General features: G+C 38.0%; 1 protein-coding gene across 2 annotated transcripts; it reads right to left on the bottom strand.

Annotated features, from left to right (window-relative positions):
• Positions 1-371: 371 nt before the first annotated feature.
• On the bottom strand, positions 372-6517 carry LOC103705538 (WRKY transcription factor 72A-like). Of its 2 annotated transcripts, none has more exons than XM_026802652.2 (6): positions 6294-6517; positions 5700-5783; positions 4997-5089; positions 4156-4683; positions 3846-3959; positions 372-1555 (listed from the first exon to the last, which is right to left on the bottom strand). In XM_026802652.2, the coding sequence occupies exons 1-6, from the start codon at positions 6393-6395 to the stop codon at positions 623-625; spliced, it is 1854 nt and encodes a 617-aa protein (XP_026658453.2). In that variant the 5' UTR covers positions 6396-6517; the 3' UTR covers positions 372-622. The 2 variants fall into 2 exon arrangements, with proteins under 2 accessions (XP_026658453.2, XP_038986373.1); XM_039130445.1 differs by having other exon boundaries at positions 6306-6516.
• Positions 6518-17929: the final 11412 nt, after the last annotated feature.

The following is a 17929-nucleotide window of genomic DNA, read 5'->3' on the forward strand; positions in this document are numbered from 1 at the left end:
AAATGAACATGAATATATTTAAAGCTATTTATATGTCAAGGATTGCCATTCATTCAACCTTTATCCATTAGTCTGAGGCTTGCTGAATCATATAGCGTTTCTTGCCTATAAAAACTACTTGATCACATTAATTTTCAGATGCTGATCAGTTGTTGTCAGTAATTTATCATGTACAACATGCCCAGAATAATATCCGAATAAATGTATACGTAGTTCAAATCTGTAGAAAGATATATGATGAAATACACTATTTGATGCATTCTAATAATTAGTTGAACCTCGAAACGGAGAGGAGAGCCATGCGGAGAAAATGATAAAATAATGAAGCATGCTTTATCAAAAAAAAATTGAAGATAAAATTATGGTGTATGTAGCTGAAGGCCCGGTATATTGCTTTACACCTAGCTCACCATCACCATTTTATTCACATGCATGGAGAGACCCAGTTGTCTTGCCTGTACTGTACATTATGAAACAACAATACCTGTACTTCCTTAATTATCTTACCCCATTCCCCAACACTCATTCAGAGCTTCTCAAGTGACTGCATATATATTGAGCCTGGATAAATTCCAAAATTCCCAAAACAAAATGAAAATAGAACTGAATCCAAAAAGGGCCTTCAGTTGGTGTTTTCCCTATTATCCACTGGAGAGGCAGAGGCACTCTTGGAGGTGGGAAGACCCAAGGAAGGCTGGGGGAACGTCAGGTTCCCTTGTTGTGGGCTCGAACTTGAAGCCATCGACCGAGTCAAGTAGCCGGATGCACAACCATTCCCGGTTGCTGTACTTGAACAGGGGGGAGCTGAACTGAGTTGTTCTCCCCATATCAGACCATGGCCTTGAGTGCCCTTTCCACCAGCTTGGGCTCCAGCATACGACGTGATGGCAGCTGCTACCACGGACCGGAAGCTCGGGTCTGATGTGATAGCCTTCGCAATTGTGTCCGCCAGTGAATTCTGGCTTGGAGTGGGAGCACTTGGGTTGGCGGCCTTGTTCAAATAGGACTGGTACAGAGGGTCCTGAGGTTGTCTTCCAAGGCCCAAAGAGCAAATGGGACTCTTGTTATATGGCTGACTTCCATAGCCAAGGTAATTATTGCTCCGAGATGTTGGGATGGCGTGGGACTCCAAGCAAGAGAAGCTGAAGCCTGTCGAGGAGTGCCTCGGGGTGCAGGTGGCAAAGTTTGAAGAGAACATACTGAGATGTGAAGGCTGGGAGGTGGATGATGGGGGTGCAGTGAGGTCTAGCGTGATGGTGGAGTAAGAAGGGTTGGAAGACATTGAAGGGTTTTGAAGGTAGAACTGTCCCGGTCTCGAGTTGCCTGATAGGCTGAAGTTCAGGCCATGGAGGTTGGCGTTAGAGGTGGTCATGACAGCGGAGGGGGTGGCGAGAGATCCGATGGTCGGCCGGGAAGCAGACGAGCCAGACAGCAGCATGCAAGCGGCAGCAGAGGTTGTAGACGCCATGGCCGTGGCTGAGATTGGAAGTGGGTGGTTGTGGGTCCCTTCATAGGTCGTGATCAATATGGACATATCTTCTGCACACCTTTGCACCTGATAATTGAATAGAGAAATGAGGAAAATATCACGTACGTTTTAGTAAATGGAAACTCTGGTGAATTCTTCTTAAACGAGAGCTGAGATGGAAGTCGGCAAGGAATATATGGCGCTAAATGAAAGCTTACATTTATTAACAAGCAAAGTGGTTTTGAAATTCTATTTTCTCAAGACATGTTAGCACTTGGATCAAGTTGAAGGTTTCACTGATTTGTTAATCTGGTGTGTGATGGAGACGTGAACATTCTCAACAAGTTGTAAATTGTTTTAAGAACAAATTACAAAAACTCTTCTGAAATTAGGACTAAAATCAAATCGAATATGGATCAAATAATAGTATATTTATATCCATATTTATTTTGTTTGATAAATACATGTATGGATACCGATATTAGTTGAATACAAAAATTCATATTTATATTTATTTTAAATGGATACAGATACAAATTGGATACCGAAAGTATGAATATATTAAGAATATAAATCGGATGATTAAACTTTATAACCACATAATTAAAAATATTACTAAGTGGATGATAAATCAAGTCAATGACATGTTGGTGTGGTTATTTTTTTCTTAAAAGTTAATAGTACTATACAAAATTAAATAGGATTACAAATAGAATCAGATATTCAAATATGGATCGGATACTTGTCATCCATATCTATATCCATTTTTTTTATAGATGTGGATACGTATATAGATATTAGTTGAATGCTCAAATTCTATCCATATATGGAGAGTTTTAGATATGAAAATGGATCCAGATGGATATTATAAGATCCACTTTCATCTTTATTTGAGATTAGGTTAAATTACACTTACACTCAATTATTTAAAAAATCTATGATTATCCTTTTGATGTTTATTTTTATCCAACACTTATAATTTAATAGAATATTAGTCAAATTGTTAACTTTAAATGGGTCCCAAATATCATATAAAAAATTAAAAATGACTAAAATAATCTTAAGTAACATAACAGCCATCTAAGGATATAAGATAACATGTGCATCCTCTTCTCGATCGAAAGGCCATATGAGGTGAACGATTTCACCAATGCTGTTAATTTAATTGGATATAAGTGTAGGTTTTACAAACTATCGACTATAAGTCTAATAAATATAAACTTCAAGAGAATTTTTGTAATTTACTCTTGTTTTTGTGATGCCATGATATTGTATCAAAAGGAATACTTTCTTTTTACTATGATTTGAAATTTCTTTGCTTTATTGTTCGAATTCTTCTAATCCTTGAACTGAACTCTTAGAAAAATAATAAATTTGTCGAACTCAAACCTTTATTGGGGATAATCAAATAAGTCTAATTCAGTTCAAATTCCCTTATTTGAATAATGTGTCTATAGTTTTGTATCAAAAAAGAATAATCTATGGATCTAAAGTTACATAGAAATCTAATCACAAATCATATTGCTTGCAGCTTTTTTACGGAAAAAAAAATCAACTAAGTGTTCCTCAAAAAAATGGGAAAATAATCATGTTAGGACTTGTGAGACACCCAATCGAACAACACAAAGACATTGACCAATAGTAGAACTTAACCCTATCATGATACTAGGCTTTGGATTAATGTAAGACTAAAAAGCCATTTGTAACTACCTAAGATCTCACCCAAAAAAGTTAGTTCGAAGGTGTCATTTAGATTCTTTGGCCTTATATTAGCATCCAAAATCAACTTAGTGCATGGCTGATGTGGGACTAAATATACATCCGCATGAGTCCTTGTATACTCCTCCTATTTAAACTCTGGCATTCTTACCGGGTTAAGAATTTTAACTCTATTCAAATTCAATTACAAACATCATAATTAACTCATGGGCAATCCAAATAAGCCCGTGTTGTAGTGCTTCCTAGTCCACATGGGCTATGAACCAGATATACTCTAATACCATATAAAACGACCTAGGACCTCATTCAAAAAACCTAGCCTAAGATATCCTTTGGATTTCTTAATTCTGTATAAGTACCCAAAACTTAACCTAGTACATAACCGATGAGGAATTAAACACACATCCGCATGAATATTGAAAACTATCATACTATATCAAGACACTAAGCAGACTAACGGAGTCTATGACCTAAGGAATCTTAGCTGCAATCTTGTTAACTCATGGCGCCAGTGATTTCCGTAACGATTTAAGATTATCTCTAGTAGCCAAAATGATCATATCAATCTTACATCAGATACGTAGATTAGTTTAGACAAAAGAATCCGTGGACAGCAAACCAAAGCCAAAGTAATAAGGTACAGGGAAGGCATCGTTACCTGCTTCCTCACTGGGCATGCCGGCGCAACAGTGCAACGATAGTATGCTCGTGGGCACGGATTCCCTTTTGCAACCTTCTGGCCATACTTCCTCCACTGACATCCATCATTCATCTGAAAAGAATGAAAAAGATATAGCTCTTGATCAGTATGCAAATGTTGAGAAGATCATAGGTACTATTTCAATGCAAAATATTACTGTAAACAAATTATTCATCAAATGCGTGCCATGATATGATCATTAAGAAGGCACACGCATGCAGGTCAAGTTGATATAATGGAGGATACTATATATATATATGATACAAACCGTTGGTGCATCACATCGTGCTCTCACAGAAACACGAGCCTTTTTGACATGGGGCTGTTGGGAAACTTCTTCATCACCATTTCGCAAATGCTTCAATACCTTGCTAGGGGGCCATGGCTCCCCGGGCTCTTCTTCCTTTGGCTCCTCAAAGCTATCTTCAAGGCTCAGGTTTGAGCCAGGTTCTTTGGTACCAGTACTAGAACCCTTAAATTTGCAGTCCAGTCCAAGAGCCAGGCTTCCTTCAATCTGTTCGTTCTCTTTGCTTTTATTTGTTTTTACCTTCTCTTCCTTCTTGTGTCCACTTGAACTTGTTCCAAGGCTCAGTGAGACAAGCTCAGGTTCTTCTACTTCAATCGGAACTGGTGGGGTCTCAGTGGGTTTCTTTTCTTGCTCTTGTTGAATGATGTCAAAGAATTGCATCTGGAGAGACTGGTAATCCTTAACGATGCGGGCTAATGTCGTCTTCAATTTTTCATTCTCTTCTCTCACCTCACCCATTTCTGCTTTAGTGGACTTAAGCTGGTCCTCCTACGAGCACACAAAACAAAAGGAAAAGATGAGAAAATATCCATAAAACAGTGGCCTTATCTCACTGATCGCAAAACCTAATACCTAGTGTTGTTTGATGATCTTGTGGCAACGAGTTTTTGAGATTTGAGAGAACAAAATATGTCGTACAAAACAAATATTTCTCTTGAGGGAAAATCTAAACTTTATGAAAGAAAAGCTTAATATATGATAACAAGGCATTCCTGCACTATTTCAACGCAAAAAGAAACAAAAAACGCAAAGCTAAATGATCATAAGTAGATCTTTGTTAATATTAGGAGAAAATTCTAACCTTACTCATTGTAATGGAGTCTCTGAGGTTTAAACAAGATCGTTTTGAGGATGTATGCATGGATGAGCTTTCGCTTGGGTTTGCAGCAGAAGCCTGTTACACATCTATGAATTAGACATGGGGAAAAAATGAAAATTCAAATAAAAACAAATTAAATAAGTTCTTATCCTTTTCTTCTGAGATAGTAAATTCAAAAGATAGATAATTAGGCTAAGTTTTGATTGTGGAAAAATTTTCCAGGCTAGATAAAATGGCTTCCAGTGGTTGGACTTGAAGGATCAGCCATGATATCATCAAGCAAGCCAAAGACAACGAATTGCCACCTAGTTTACGATCTCCAAATGGAGAGCTGTTTATGAATTAGAGCAACTTGAATATTTTAAAGGTGTTAGGAAACACAATCATTTAATTATCATCCAGTATATCAAGAACATGTTATTGTATTTCACCAGACTCTTGAACCTTGGACAGCAAACCAAACTTGGCAAGGTAAACTGTCACCCTCGCGCGTATAACTGTGACCAAGTCTGTTGTTTTTTTGAAGAAAACTGTGACCAAGTTATCATACTACTGCGGAAGATTTTAAAATTCTCAGAAAAATCAAAAGAAAATAGTGCAGTTATTAGAAAAATTATACCAAGTAGCATCATCATACAACAATTGTTTCATTAGTATTTTAAATATTAACTTCATAGGTTCATACCTCTTTGTTAATGCTTGAATCTTTTGCGTTGGGGGAAGGTGACTTCTGAAAATCCTGGTCCTTAATTGCTGTTTCAGTTCCAAACTGCAGCAGTATAAGATGAATCAATGAGACATCATATGATCAGAAGAATATATGACAGAAAGGTTAACGAGCTCTTCAATCACGAACAGTCCATTTCCTTTTCAAAGGTACTTTAATTGAAAGCCTAATTCTTCACCAGGGATATATGACAATCTTACGATCTAATAGTTTGTGATGAAGACACTTGTCGGTTGGTTCGTCATCTAATGATCGAATTCAATTCATCAAAAAGCCTAAAATTTCCACTCAAATATCTTTTACCAAGTTCCTGAATCCTACTAAATTTTTGGAAACGCAATAAAGTGAAAATGTCTCGACTTCCTGTACCCCATTTAATCATGGCTCGATAAAACCAAAAAGATTACGACAACGAAGCAGATGGGCAAGCCCGACGTTTTGCTCAAGAGAAAAAGAAAGGAAAAGGAAATAAGATTCTTTCGAAGAAAAGAAAATAAAATTCAGACAAAAACACTACAGAAGGACAGAATTTAGAAAGAGGGAAAGACGAACCCGAACCCGAACCTTTCCAGTCTCTCCGCCCTCTTCATCGCCAACACCCTTTGGTCTTCTCTCCTCTTCAACAACCACAGCCCTTTTTAGCGCCACCTCCATTGCAAACAACCCAAGGTTTCCTCCTATTTTCTAATATTTCTCGTGCCTTGCCTCTTGTCATTTCGCTCCCTCTTCTTATAGAGGAAAGCCTCCTGTTCTTGACTTGCTTAAGGAATTAACATCGGAGAGCCTATCTCCGTTAGGCTGTACGCACCCAAATGTCAGCATGACCAAGGGGACTCAGAGAGGCAAAAAAAAAAAAAAAAATTACGGGGATTTCAACGCGTGAGGCATGCGGTTAGGCGGCGTCCTTAGGAGGGCTTCCAGCCGCACTCCCCGGATCCATTCGATGCTTCTCCCTCCGCCACCTTTTGCCTGCCAATCGTCGCGACGCACGTGTCCTCGCCGTCCTCCTCAGGCCAAGCCCATCGCCTTATGTCAAGGTTGCAGGAGAGGTGGGCCTCACCGCTATTTGTCGGTCTTCTAGGACCCGCAGCGGTCGATGACAGCTCGCGGAGAACTCGGAAAGGACCTTCCTCCATTATGATCATACTCGTAGTCCAAAGCGTATGCTCGTGCATGACCTATCGCTCGTAGACTGCTTTAGGTGAAGTGAGAACATGTAGCTGTTTGATCTACTGGCTCTGTCCTCTATCACGATCGAAGACGCAAAAATGACAGCAAACAGTACTGTCATTTAAGGCACCAAGTTTAGACATATCTGATGGAAGATACCTACTTCCGATTTTAAAACAAAACACAAAATGTGCGAGCGTAGCATTGAAGTTGGTGGGATATATAGTTGACCACTGGCTGGTGGTTTAGCAAGTCCGAATGGCTTGATCTTACAATTTTTTTTTTAAAAAAAAAGGAAAATCACAAACTGACATGATCACTATATTCTCCAAATCAGTGAAAAACATTCACATTCTATATCCAGAAATACATTATCGGCAAAACGATCCTCCAAGTCATTCTTCCATTCTTATAAACTAAATAAACAGTCATGAATTTTATGAATTATTCATTGTTAATTCCTGAATGAGTCTACATCTTCTTAGAAACTCCCACATGGTTTAGTTAGATAAACAACTTTTTTTTTTGTTTGTCACCGATATATATATATATATATATATATATATATATATATATATATATATATATATATATATATATATATATATATATATATATATATATATATATATATATATATATATATATATGCATGCAATAGTGTGTGAACTAGCATTCTTCTGACATCCTTTTCATCCGTATCATATTTCATTTCTCTTTCTATTTCTTGAGACAAGCTGTTCAGAGGGGATGGAGGGTTTGGTTACATGGCTGACGCTTTGATTGTTTTTTTTTTTTCATTTGTTGATGGAACGGGAGGTCAAGCCACCCGGTAGATATATTAAAGAAAAAAGGCATGCAGAAAGTCCCACTCCCTGAAGCACTTGACAGCAGTTGGTGTAGTAGAAGTCCAACTTTCCAGCAAAAAAAATGCTTTGCTTCAGGATTTGAGAGTTTGCCTCGAATCAAAATATTCGCCCATTTCGTTCAGCAACAACAAATTACAGATATGCTAAGCAATTCCATGTAGTCTTTGATGCATCCTTGGGCATTTATTTCTCCATGTCGTCCACAGTTCTTCTATACCACTTAGTGATTGTGGTGTGTGAAGCGCCTTCATGATTTGCTGCCAAATATGTTTGATTCCCATTCATCCTGCTAGAAGGCTGTTTGATTCCCATCTCCAACCTTGAGACGTAAGCTTTGAAAGAACTAATTTCTGGACTTCATCACACTCTTCCAATTAGTGGATGCCGACCCTGATTGATAGAGGGGTTATCTGATTTGGTAATCTACTTGCATAATCTGCATTCTAAATAATCCTTCTCCGAGGCCTGTCGTGTTCTCTATAGTATCTCCACCATCTCTTTATTAATAGACATTAATTGGTTAAAGATTTTGAGATTAATAAGTCCCAATCCTCCTATTTCCTTGGGTCTGCAAACCTGCGACCGCCTAACAAGACAATGGCACCCATAGCACGTCATACTTCCTCTCCACAAGAAGTCCCTACGATTCTTCTCAATTTTCTTGATTATCTCAGCCGGTATGAGGAGAGAAGACATCCAATGGACTAGTATATGATCCAAGTATCCAATTGATGAAGGCCAGCCTTCCTCCAATGGACAGAACCTTAGCCTTCCATGCTGATAGTTTTTTCTCTATTTTCTCTACTAAGGAGATACATCTGAATTTCTGAGTTTGGTTAAATGTAAGGGAAGACTCGAGTACGTTAATTGTTGGCAATTTTGATAAGCTACAGCCCATCAGGTCAGCAAAAGATTTGCATTTCGAATCTGATATCCCCACTCCAATCAACGAATTTTTTTAAGAGTTTATTTGGAGCCCTGTAAGAAGTTCAAAAGAGTATAAAATAAACTTGAGATCAGATGCGTACCTCTTGCTTGTGCTGTATAGAACTAGAGTATCATCTGCATGTTGTATAAGAATTTCAGCTGAGTTATTTGAGGTTCCCATTACTTTAATCATCTTGTTCCTTACTGCCACCTTTAGCATGCGATCTAAAACATCAGTCGCCAAAATAAAAAAAGAGGGAAGGGAGGGGACCTCCTTGCTTAATTCCATTTTTAGTCTGAATCCAGTTTGTGCGCGGGTTCTCCATTTATGAGGAGTGCAATTTTGCTCATTTGTAGGATTGAAGCAACCATTTTGCACCAAATCTTCTTGCTCCAAGGAGGGAGATAAGGAAATGGTTCTTGAAGATCATCCTCAAGAGATTGAAATAATCCTTGAAGATCTTTCTGGCCTACGATTGTTCAAAAAATAATCGAACTTTGTTGCAGTGTCCCCTAGTCATAATCACCATGATCGGCCCATGGTCGGCTGCAATGTATCCATGCTGTAGTGTCCTCTTGCCTATATAGATTATGAGTTAGGTCCGCTTTGATACCATTTGTCACAATACATGACTTTACCTAAAATGGCTAGCCGGAAGGTATTATTTGAGTTCTTGATTTTATATTATAAGTACCTAAGATCTACTCAACGAATAACTGATGTGGGGCTAAACACATGCCCGTAAGGATCCTCACAAACAGAGTTCTAACAGGTTAAAATTTCTCATACTGAGCCAACTGCATACTGATACCCATGAATCAAAGGTCGTTCCATATGCTGAAGAGATTATATCTGATGTGATCCGATTGAGTTTAGTTTCTTGAAAACAAACCACTGAGCATTTAGAGATATTCATAGTGTCCCTAATCTAAGTTCATTTTGCTAGTTTCCTCGTTCCCCTCACATTCCAAAATAATATTCCCATTATTTCTTACAATAAAAACTGACTTATATATTTCCCGGTGGGAAAAAAGAGTATGAGCATAGATATTGCATGCGGATCATAATAAAAGGATTCTTGATGAACACTTCTTTGGTTGTCCTTCGACATCTGCCCACGAAACTAGAAAAAATAGAGGTTGTATCCCGTCGAGATTCTTCCATAAGACTTGTTAAGATGAGGGAATCAGAAGGGGATGGCTCGGTCATCAAGGCAATGACCAAAACCGGAGCCACTAGTTGCACTGCAAGAGAGGGGATCATGCTCAAACTACCACATATAGAATTAGGGAATAGCATCCTGCATCTCTTTCTTAGGGACCTTATTTCAACCACTGTGAGAGAATTTAAAAGCGAATATATGATGACTTGTGCATACATGTGTTTAGTTCCATATTAGTTATTCATTGGAAAGATCTTGGATATTTATATAGAACTAAGGAGCCCAAAAGATACCTTCAGGTTAACCTTTTTGGATAAGATTCTGGGTTGTGATACATAGTATTAGAGCAGACCCAATCCATAACTTATATAGACTAGTTGATACTACTGCACGGATATATTTGAGCTAACCCCGAGCTGATTGTGATATTTGTGCTTGAATTTGAATGGATTTGACTCTTTAGTCTAACGAGGACACTAGAGCTTAAACAGGTTAGCCTTTTTAGGTGAGATCCTAGGTTGTTATAAAATGATATCAGAGTGGATCCGGCCTATGGTCCATGTGGACTAGGGGATACTCCAACACGGGCTCATTGAGGCTGATTACAGGCTAATTTTCATGGTTGTGATTGGATTTGAATAAATTTATACTCTTAGTCTGACGAGAATGTCACGACTTAAACGGAGGAAGTATGTGAGGACTTGTGCAGGTGTATGTTTAATCTCATATCGATTATTCGCCGGAAAAATTTTGAATACTTATACAGAAGTAAAAAAACTCCCAAAATACATTCAAGCTAGCTTTTTTGGGTAACATTTTTAGTTGTGACAAAATATCTTCCGGCTATAGAGTATCTTATTCTGATCCAAAGAGTTTTTTTTTTTTTTTGCACACAACCTTGTACTTCTTTTAGAGGTTTGGCGGGCTATTTCCTGGTTGGTTGGAAGTAGGTTCTTCCAAACCCTAGAGAAGGAGGAGGGTAGCTTCTATGAAGACTCATTGCAGTCGTCTCCTAGGGTGGCAGACCTTTAGGTTTTGGTAGGGCGTTGGCATAGCCCATTTCATCCCACACTTGGATAGTTAAGTCTTACCTAATATATTTTCAAATTTTGGTGCGTTTTTGAATTTCCCAAATGTTGAATTTTCTTTCTTGTGGTGTAAAACCAAGATGCCAAACTCGCGATTATATGTCAAGAATCATTACATGATCCAAGATCCAAGGACCCTTCCAAGCAAATAAAGTATAAGAAGCTTTGTATGTGTATGTATGTGTGTGTATGTATGTATGTATATATATATATATATATATATATATATATATATATATATATGTATGTATGTATGTATAGAGATAACTTGAAAAATAAACAAATACGCAACCACAGACTGAAAGATGATTAGAAGAATCGAATAGCATAGATTATTAGTGCTGTGATCTTAGTTAGCTGTACCATTTACATAGAGAAGCATAAAATAATGCAGAGGCGCCGGAGGTCTCGCGCAAGATTCCGATCAGCAGATTCCGGCGAGCCGGCTGGTGTTCGAGAAGGACGGTGGGTAATATAATCGAATTATTTTAAGATCCCAAGGCGTTGAAACGTTGGGTTGGCGAACTCGCGCGGGGATTCCGGTCATATCTCGACGGCCTCCAGCTGATTTTTTTTCCGATGTTGACCAAAATGGCCCCACCCCGTCGTGCCCAAAATCAAAATGCCTCGGCTTCTAATTTCTCCTTGGGTTTCAACGTTTGCCAATTTTTTTTGGTAGTACGGGTTAGGTAGTTGCGGCTCCGTTCAAGCTACGGACGCGCTCCGTGCGCCGCTTTCTTCGCCAGGACCAATAGCTTTCGCACTCGGTTTTTCTTGGACTTCTTCTTTTCTCAACAAGTGGGAAGAGAAATCGTGTAAATGGTAGCTTTATTTTAATTCCTGCGAGCACATGCACCGTCACCTGTTTATTTTTCAGAGATGACCGTATACACGACCAAGCTGTTAACCATAGGGCAATTTATGGGGTATTTAATGTTGACCAACAAAACCAATTCATATAACATGATGCCACATCCTTCTATACATTATTATTTTTTTTCTTCTTAGGGACAAAGAGTTCTTACTAAGACATAGAGATAATTATTTATCCTATCCAACTAGTTGTACTATAGGATGGACTCTTGAAACGCTATACCATATTGGATCTGGTGGCGCAGATGGGCGTCGCCCTCTACTTCGGAATATTCGGGTTATGGTGAAGGGTGATGTTAAGTTTCAGATTAGGCTGATTATTCTGGAAGTATTCTGTGGATCGAAGAAATGGAGTTGCCTAGCGCTCTCTATGATGTATTATTTTTTAATTTTTTTGGATGTATCTACACTAGATGGTATTTAGGGCATTTAGACTTTTGATAGCAATAGCGCAAGCAAATGAAAGCTAAAACCAATCCTTATTGGTTAGAAACTCGAGACGTGGGGTAGTGATTAGATAGTTTAGGAGGCGTTTTTGGGTGTCTAATGTTGGACGCGTAGATCGGGTGCTTGGAATCCCACTTTAGATCCAATTTCTGAGGTTAGGGATTGGATTCAAAACCGGAAGCGATAAGGCTTCGCCGTTTGAGAACACCGGAGGTTTGGAGGATGGGCCCCCCGGCCTTTCGTCTAGTTGAATTACCTCCTATTCCCCCCCCCCCCCCCCCCCCCCCCCGAGGGGGGCTTTAGGGAGGTAACGTTCCATAGCCTAATAAGAAAGGGGAGGGGGTTCGGGGGAGGGAAAACCATCCCATCCCCTGATATCCTGAGGGCTCGTTTGGTTCGCGAGAAGCATTTTTCTTCCTAGGAATATGATTCCTGGGAAACAAATTCCTAGGAAGAGGATGCCTAGAAAAGTACTTTTGGCATGTTTGGTTGATCATGGAAAAGTGACAAATTTCCAAGGTGCTTATGTTTGGTTGGCCATCCACTTTCCTAAGAAAGTTATATATAATTCCTATTATGCCCTTAATAAAAATTAGATTTTTAATGCCTCTTTAATGCTTCTTTAATGCTGAAGGGACTTTTTGGGAAAAAGTAAAAATGGAGTGATTTCCGCCTCATGGGAAAGTAACTTTCCCATGTTTCTCATGGGAAAGACTTTCTCATGAAATGTGGGAATCACATTCCCATGGGAATACAACTTTCCCTTCTCTCTCCTTTGAAAACTCCAACCAAACAAGAGGCATCTCATTACTTTCCCGTTGACCACACTTTCCCCCTTTCTTTTCCCGCGAACCAAACGAGCCCTGAAAGTTTCCGAACGTAAGGTTACGAGGTTTGGGTTCCCTAACCCTTAGAAGGGGAGGGGGTTCGGGGGAGGGGAAACCTTCCCTTTCCTAGATCTCGACGGTGAATTCATACACGCCTTAGGTCGCTTCCCCTACCCTCCACTGCCAACTCCTGTGCAAACAAACTATGTACAGACTTGAGATACCAACCAAGACTTCAGATTGGCTGGAAAGTCGTTGGATGCATGATACTTTAGTAATTGGCGGTCTTGCAGGCCCACCCATTGGACTCTATTCCTAAGCGAACTTTCAACACTTGATTTGATGAAAACAACCAATCAAAATATATACTTGATTTGATGCAAACAAATGGATCATCAATTAACGAAATTCCTCATTTATACGATAATTCTTATGTGCGACAACATTAACTACAGATAGGGACAAGCGTAGGTCCAACATTTATGATATCACTCGAATGTTTGGTGCAGCAAACATCAACTACAACACATGGGGGCATTAAAATGCATACAAAGTGTAATGTATTGATGCGATATGTATATGTGTGTGTGTATATATATATATATAGATAATCATATCCATCTCAAATCTTGAAATATAGCCAGACGCATTATCTAATTATCAAATAGTCTAATAACCATTTGACCAAATTCAGTCTCATGGAATTGATGTCATTTTCTTTTGATGTAAAGGGAGACATTGCCGCCCATTTTATTATGAGAGAAGGTCCAACATGGAATTAATGTCATTGCTATCAAATAAAACGGGCACGGTGGATTCAAAGAAGAAGTAGGTACCTCGCATGGTTGTCAAGGCCTTTGGCGGACTTTTTTTATTAAAATACTGTACGTGCGACATCATGCTAATACGTGCAGTGATGGACTTGGAAAATCTTTAGTGGCGCAGCTTAATAAGATAAACAATTAGTCAATGTATCTATTATTTAAGGGGGATCGCTCGTCAATAGATTGAATCAAAGGAAGGGGAGAAAGGGGAGCAAGCTGAAGGAGTCAATGAGATTGAAGAGACCTCCCTTCTGAACCGTCTTACTTCAACTTATCGGACCGTGCGAGGCCGAGCTTTCAACGCCTTTGTCAAACCAGCCCCGAGAGGGAGAAACGTGAAGACAATAATTAATAGTTTATCAAACTCCATAGGTATTTGATGCTTGGAAGGTATTATTTCATCAAGGGTTTGGTCTTTATTTAATTGTTTCTGGTCTTCCGTTGACCGGGTTTGGCTTGGAAAGTGCTATGCCATAGCACAGAAATTTGGCGCCTTTGCCAAAATTACCGATATTTTTACCTAGCGTCGGTAGAAAAGAGTTGGAAAAACCCTCTGTTTCTGTAGTGCTACCAGCCAGACAAAAAAATATAGCAGAGTGAATAAATATCATATGATAAAATAATATTAAGGTCAGAATTTTCTCTCTCTAATGAAAAAGGTTACTTCATATAAAATGTTTGTTTGTACCGCAAGAATTTCATAGTGTCATATATATATTTATATATTTATAGATTTTTTTATATAAATACCTTCTTAAATATCAAATTTTGCATGCATATCCTTTCAAATCGATAGTTGCATGTATACCTTTGTAAAATACTTGTTTTGCTATTCTATCCTTTTTTATCCTTATTTTTGCTTATGTATCCATACTATCTAATGCCGTTAAAAAATTAATGGTTGTAAATTAAAATGACTAGACTATTCTTAATGAATAGATGTGTAAAAAAAAAATATTTATAAGATAATCGTGATGAAGGACAAAAAAGTAATTTTTAAATTTTATTTTATTTTAATTAAAATAAAATTTTGATTTTTATTAACGGTGTTCGAAAACAGTTATATTAGGAGCATTTGCGCAAAAATAATATTTTATGATAGAAATAAATATAAATTGTAAAATGTTATTCATATAAATTTAAATTTGTAGGAGGATATTTATGTAAGAAAAATTATATATTTATTCTTTACAAATGTTTTTCATGTACGTACCACAACCCAGGAACTGCTGAAATTGTTTTCAGAGAGATATTGGTTTCCCACCTAAGGTGGGCCATTGGATGTTTGATCTGAGTTGGTCTTCTCACGATAGCCATGGTATTATGAAGACTTTTTAGGACAGATTAGAGTCAGCAAGATTGTTCCGAACAGCGTTGGGTAGTTGTCGGTCTTAATTGATAGCTATTTGCCTTTATTATTTATTAGTAGCTCAAAACATGAATAATTTTTCTCACATATCGAATCCAATCTTTTACAAATGAACTCAGACAATTTCCAACCATATATATTGGAAGGAGCACCTTCCTTTGGCATTCCATCCCCCAAATTTAATATAAAAAGAATCCTAGTTAAGTTAATCAGAGGTGTAACTACCCTAAATTGGTCTCAACCCGGGTCCACGACTTTAAATCCATATTAATTGATACTGAATTCAGCTGCAAGGATGGCTGCCAAGACCATCTCCAATGGGCCTCTCCTTATACTATATACCTTGACTTCGTTCGATCTAAATAATATTTTAATATTTTTTGGGGAGAAAAAAAAAAAAAAGGAGGGGGAGGGGATTTCACTCCTCGAGATCTAATAACTTGGAGAGGAAAGAAGAAAGAAGTAGAAGAAGAAAAAGAAGAAAGGTACTTTTATTATAAAATATAAATGACACCCGTAACATCTAAGATAAGGTCTTGATCCCGATTTGTTGATCGAAAACTTGACCTAAGATATTTTTTGCAGGAGCTTGAGAAGGTAACATAAGTTATAAATAATTTTGAGAAATATGGGTCCAATATGCGAAAAGCCCAAAGAAGAAGTGTGCTTAACGATGTAAACTGACCTTGGGATTTGGATTTGGTATACCATGACCTGTCACTCCAGTCAAATTGATTAGTGGTGTATGAATGGCCTGGTGGGATTAATACCATCTGCAACAATTGATGTTGTCGACAACCATTGCTCTTCTTCATGAGGCCAATATTACTCGTCCAATGTAATTAATTAAGTCATTTAGTTGACAATATGATTTGGCCCAGCCAAGCAGCTCTAATTATTCTAATTAGTAAGAATAATAACCTGACAAAGTCCTTGGATCCTAATGCCTTCTTTTATGCAACAAGTGGTCAATGATTACTGAGATATAAAATGACTTAGGTCATGCATTTATCATTGTAACTCAAGTTTTGTTATCTAACTTAATATTTGAATAAAAGAAGGCTAGGTTCTTTAGTGACCTAATGCGTTCTTTCATTCTTTCTTCCTCTTTTTATTCTTTCTTTTGAGAAAAAAGAACCCAATGCCTTTGATCTTTACATTCTCAAAAATTGCACTAAACATTTTGAACATTATAAGAAAGGGAGAGAACCAGGATTTAAGCATTCCTTAAAAAGCCAGGACTCGAGCAGAAACCTCCAAGTTCACCTCATGATTGTAGTGTCCTTTTTCGTGTGGAACTTACAACAAGTTTAATGTTAGTACAAAGTCAAGCAGCTGCAACTTGTCTGCTTTGCATGCTCTTGTTTTTGGGACTCAAGTAGGATCCTGCAATGAGCTTGAATTATTAGATAGACCAGATCGATTGTAGACCTAGGATGAAATCATCCTAGATGGATTCATTTCATCCCAGGATTAAATTATTAGGTGGATTCATTTCGCCCTACGTCCATGGTGGACCTAATCGACCTAATAATTTCTCCGGCGATAGGTCCAGAGTGCATTGGAAGCTGCCCATTCGCTATTGTTGTTTTCAGTTTAGACAGCAGGTTTGAGACTTTTTAACATGAATAAGCAAGCAAGCAAGCATCACCTAATAAGATTCATGGGTTCCACTTTATGCTAACTCATTATTACTTTCTCCAAGCATTATCGGGTCCATAACAATATTCTATGATAGGTTAAGCTTACTCCTATATAAGTTAGTGACTATTACTTCAAACCATCAAAGAAAAATTAAACTGATTTAAAAGTTTTCATGTGTACAAGGAGCCCAATCAATTGTATAATGGCCCACAGGCAATTATTATATATAAGGGGTGTTCTGCAGCTTGTTGAAGCTTTTTAACTTTGAAGTTCTTGTTATAAAACAAATAGGTCACGTCAAATTGCCTTTATCATATTGAAGTAGGTCATATGCTTTGATCAAGCATTGAATTGAGCACATCAATTGAGGTTGGACCTCTTGTTTTCTTTAGTGTTATGCACCTTGATGCACAACTTCAACTAAGATTTGCTTCCTAATGTTGCGAAGAAAATAGATAGCCCTAAACAAAGACTGGTCCCTACATAGTGAGTGCGACCTGACTTGTTTTCTATAGGCACGATCCATCCACTGCTGGAGTGATTGGATTGTTGTTGTAACCATCACCAACATGACTTGAAAACAAGGGTTTATTAAATCTACTTTCAGAAAGTCTACTGCCATTATTAGTTCTTTATCAAAAAAATGACATACTTGGATGATGCCACGATCTACTAAAGTCAAGAACTCCACGGGCCGGATGCATTTGTGCTTCATCTGTTTAGCTACATAGCTTTATCTTTCTTCATGAATGGTTCGGGCTGCATCTTTCTCGCAAGATAGTTGACCATTGGATCTAATCATATGTAGGTCTCAAAGAACTCCGAACCTTCTAATTCATCTTCATGTATGGATCTCTAAGCATTCATTGTGTGATCTAACAGTTGATTCACACAAAGGAAGGTTAATCCTTTTTTCATGCGAAAGATAAAAAAATGCCCGAAAGAGTTGTTGCACCAATAGATGAGCAATGAGTAATGAACATTGCA

This window comes from Phoenix dactylifera, chromosome 9 (assembly GCF_009389715.1).
Source record: "Phoenix dactylifera cultivar Barhee BC4 chromosome 9, palm_55x_up_171113_PBpolish2nd_filt_p, whole genome shotgun sequence".
Classification (NCBI taxonomy): domain Eukaryota; kingdom Viridiplantae; phylum Streptophyta; class Magnoliopsida; order Arecales; family Arecaceae; genus Phoenix; species Phoenix dactylifera.

Bases quoted from the DNA above. Each gene is read 5' to 3' on its own strand.
- LOC103705538 (XM_026802652.2), bottom strand. From the start codon at position 6,395: ATGGAGGTGGCGCTAAAAAGGGCTGTGGTTGTTGAAGAGGAGAGAAGA. The intron at 5,090-5,699 runs GTATGAACCTAT...GATGTGTAACAG, and splicing joins ATTCAAGCATTAACAAAGAG to GCTTCTGCTGCAAACCCAAG. The intron at 1,556-3,845 runs GTAACGATGCCT...TTCAATTATCAG, and splicing joins CATGCCCAGTGAGGAAGCAG to GTGCAAAGGTGTGCAGAAGA.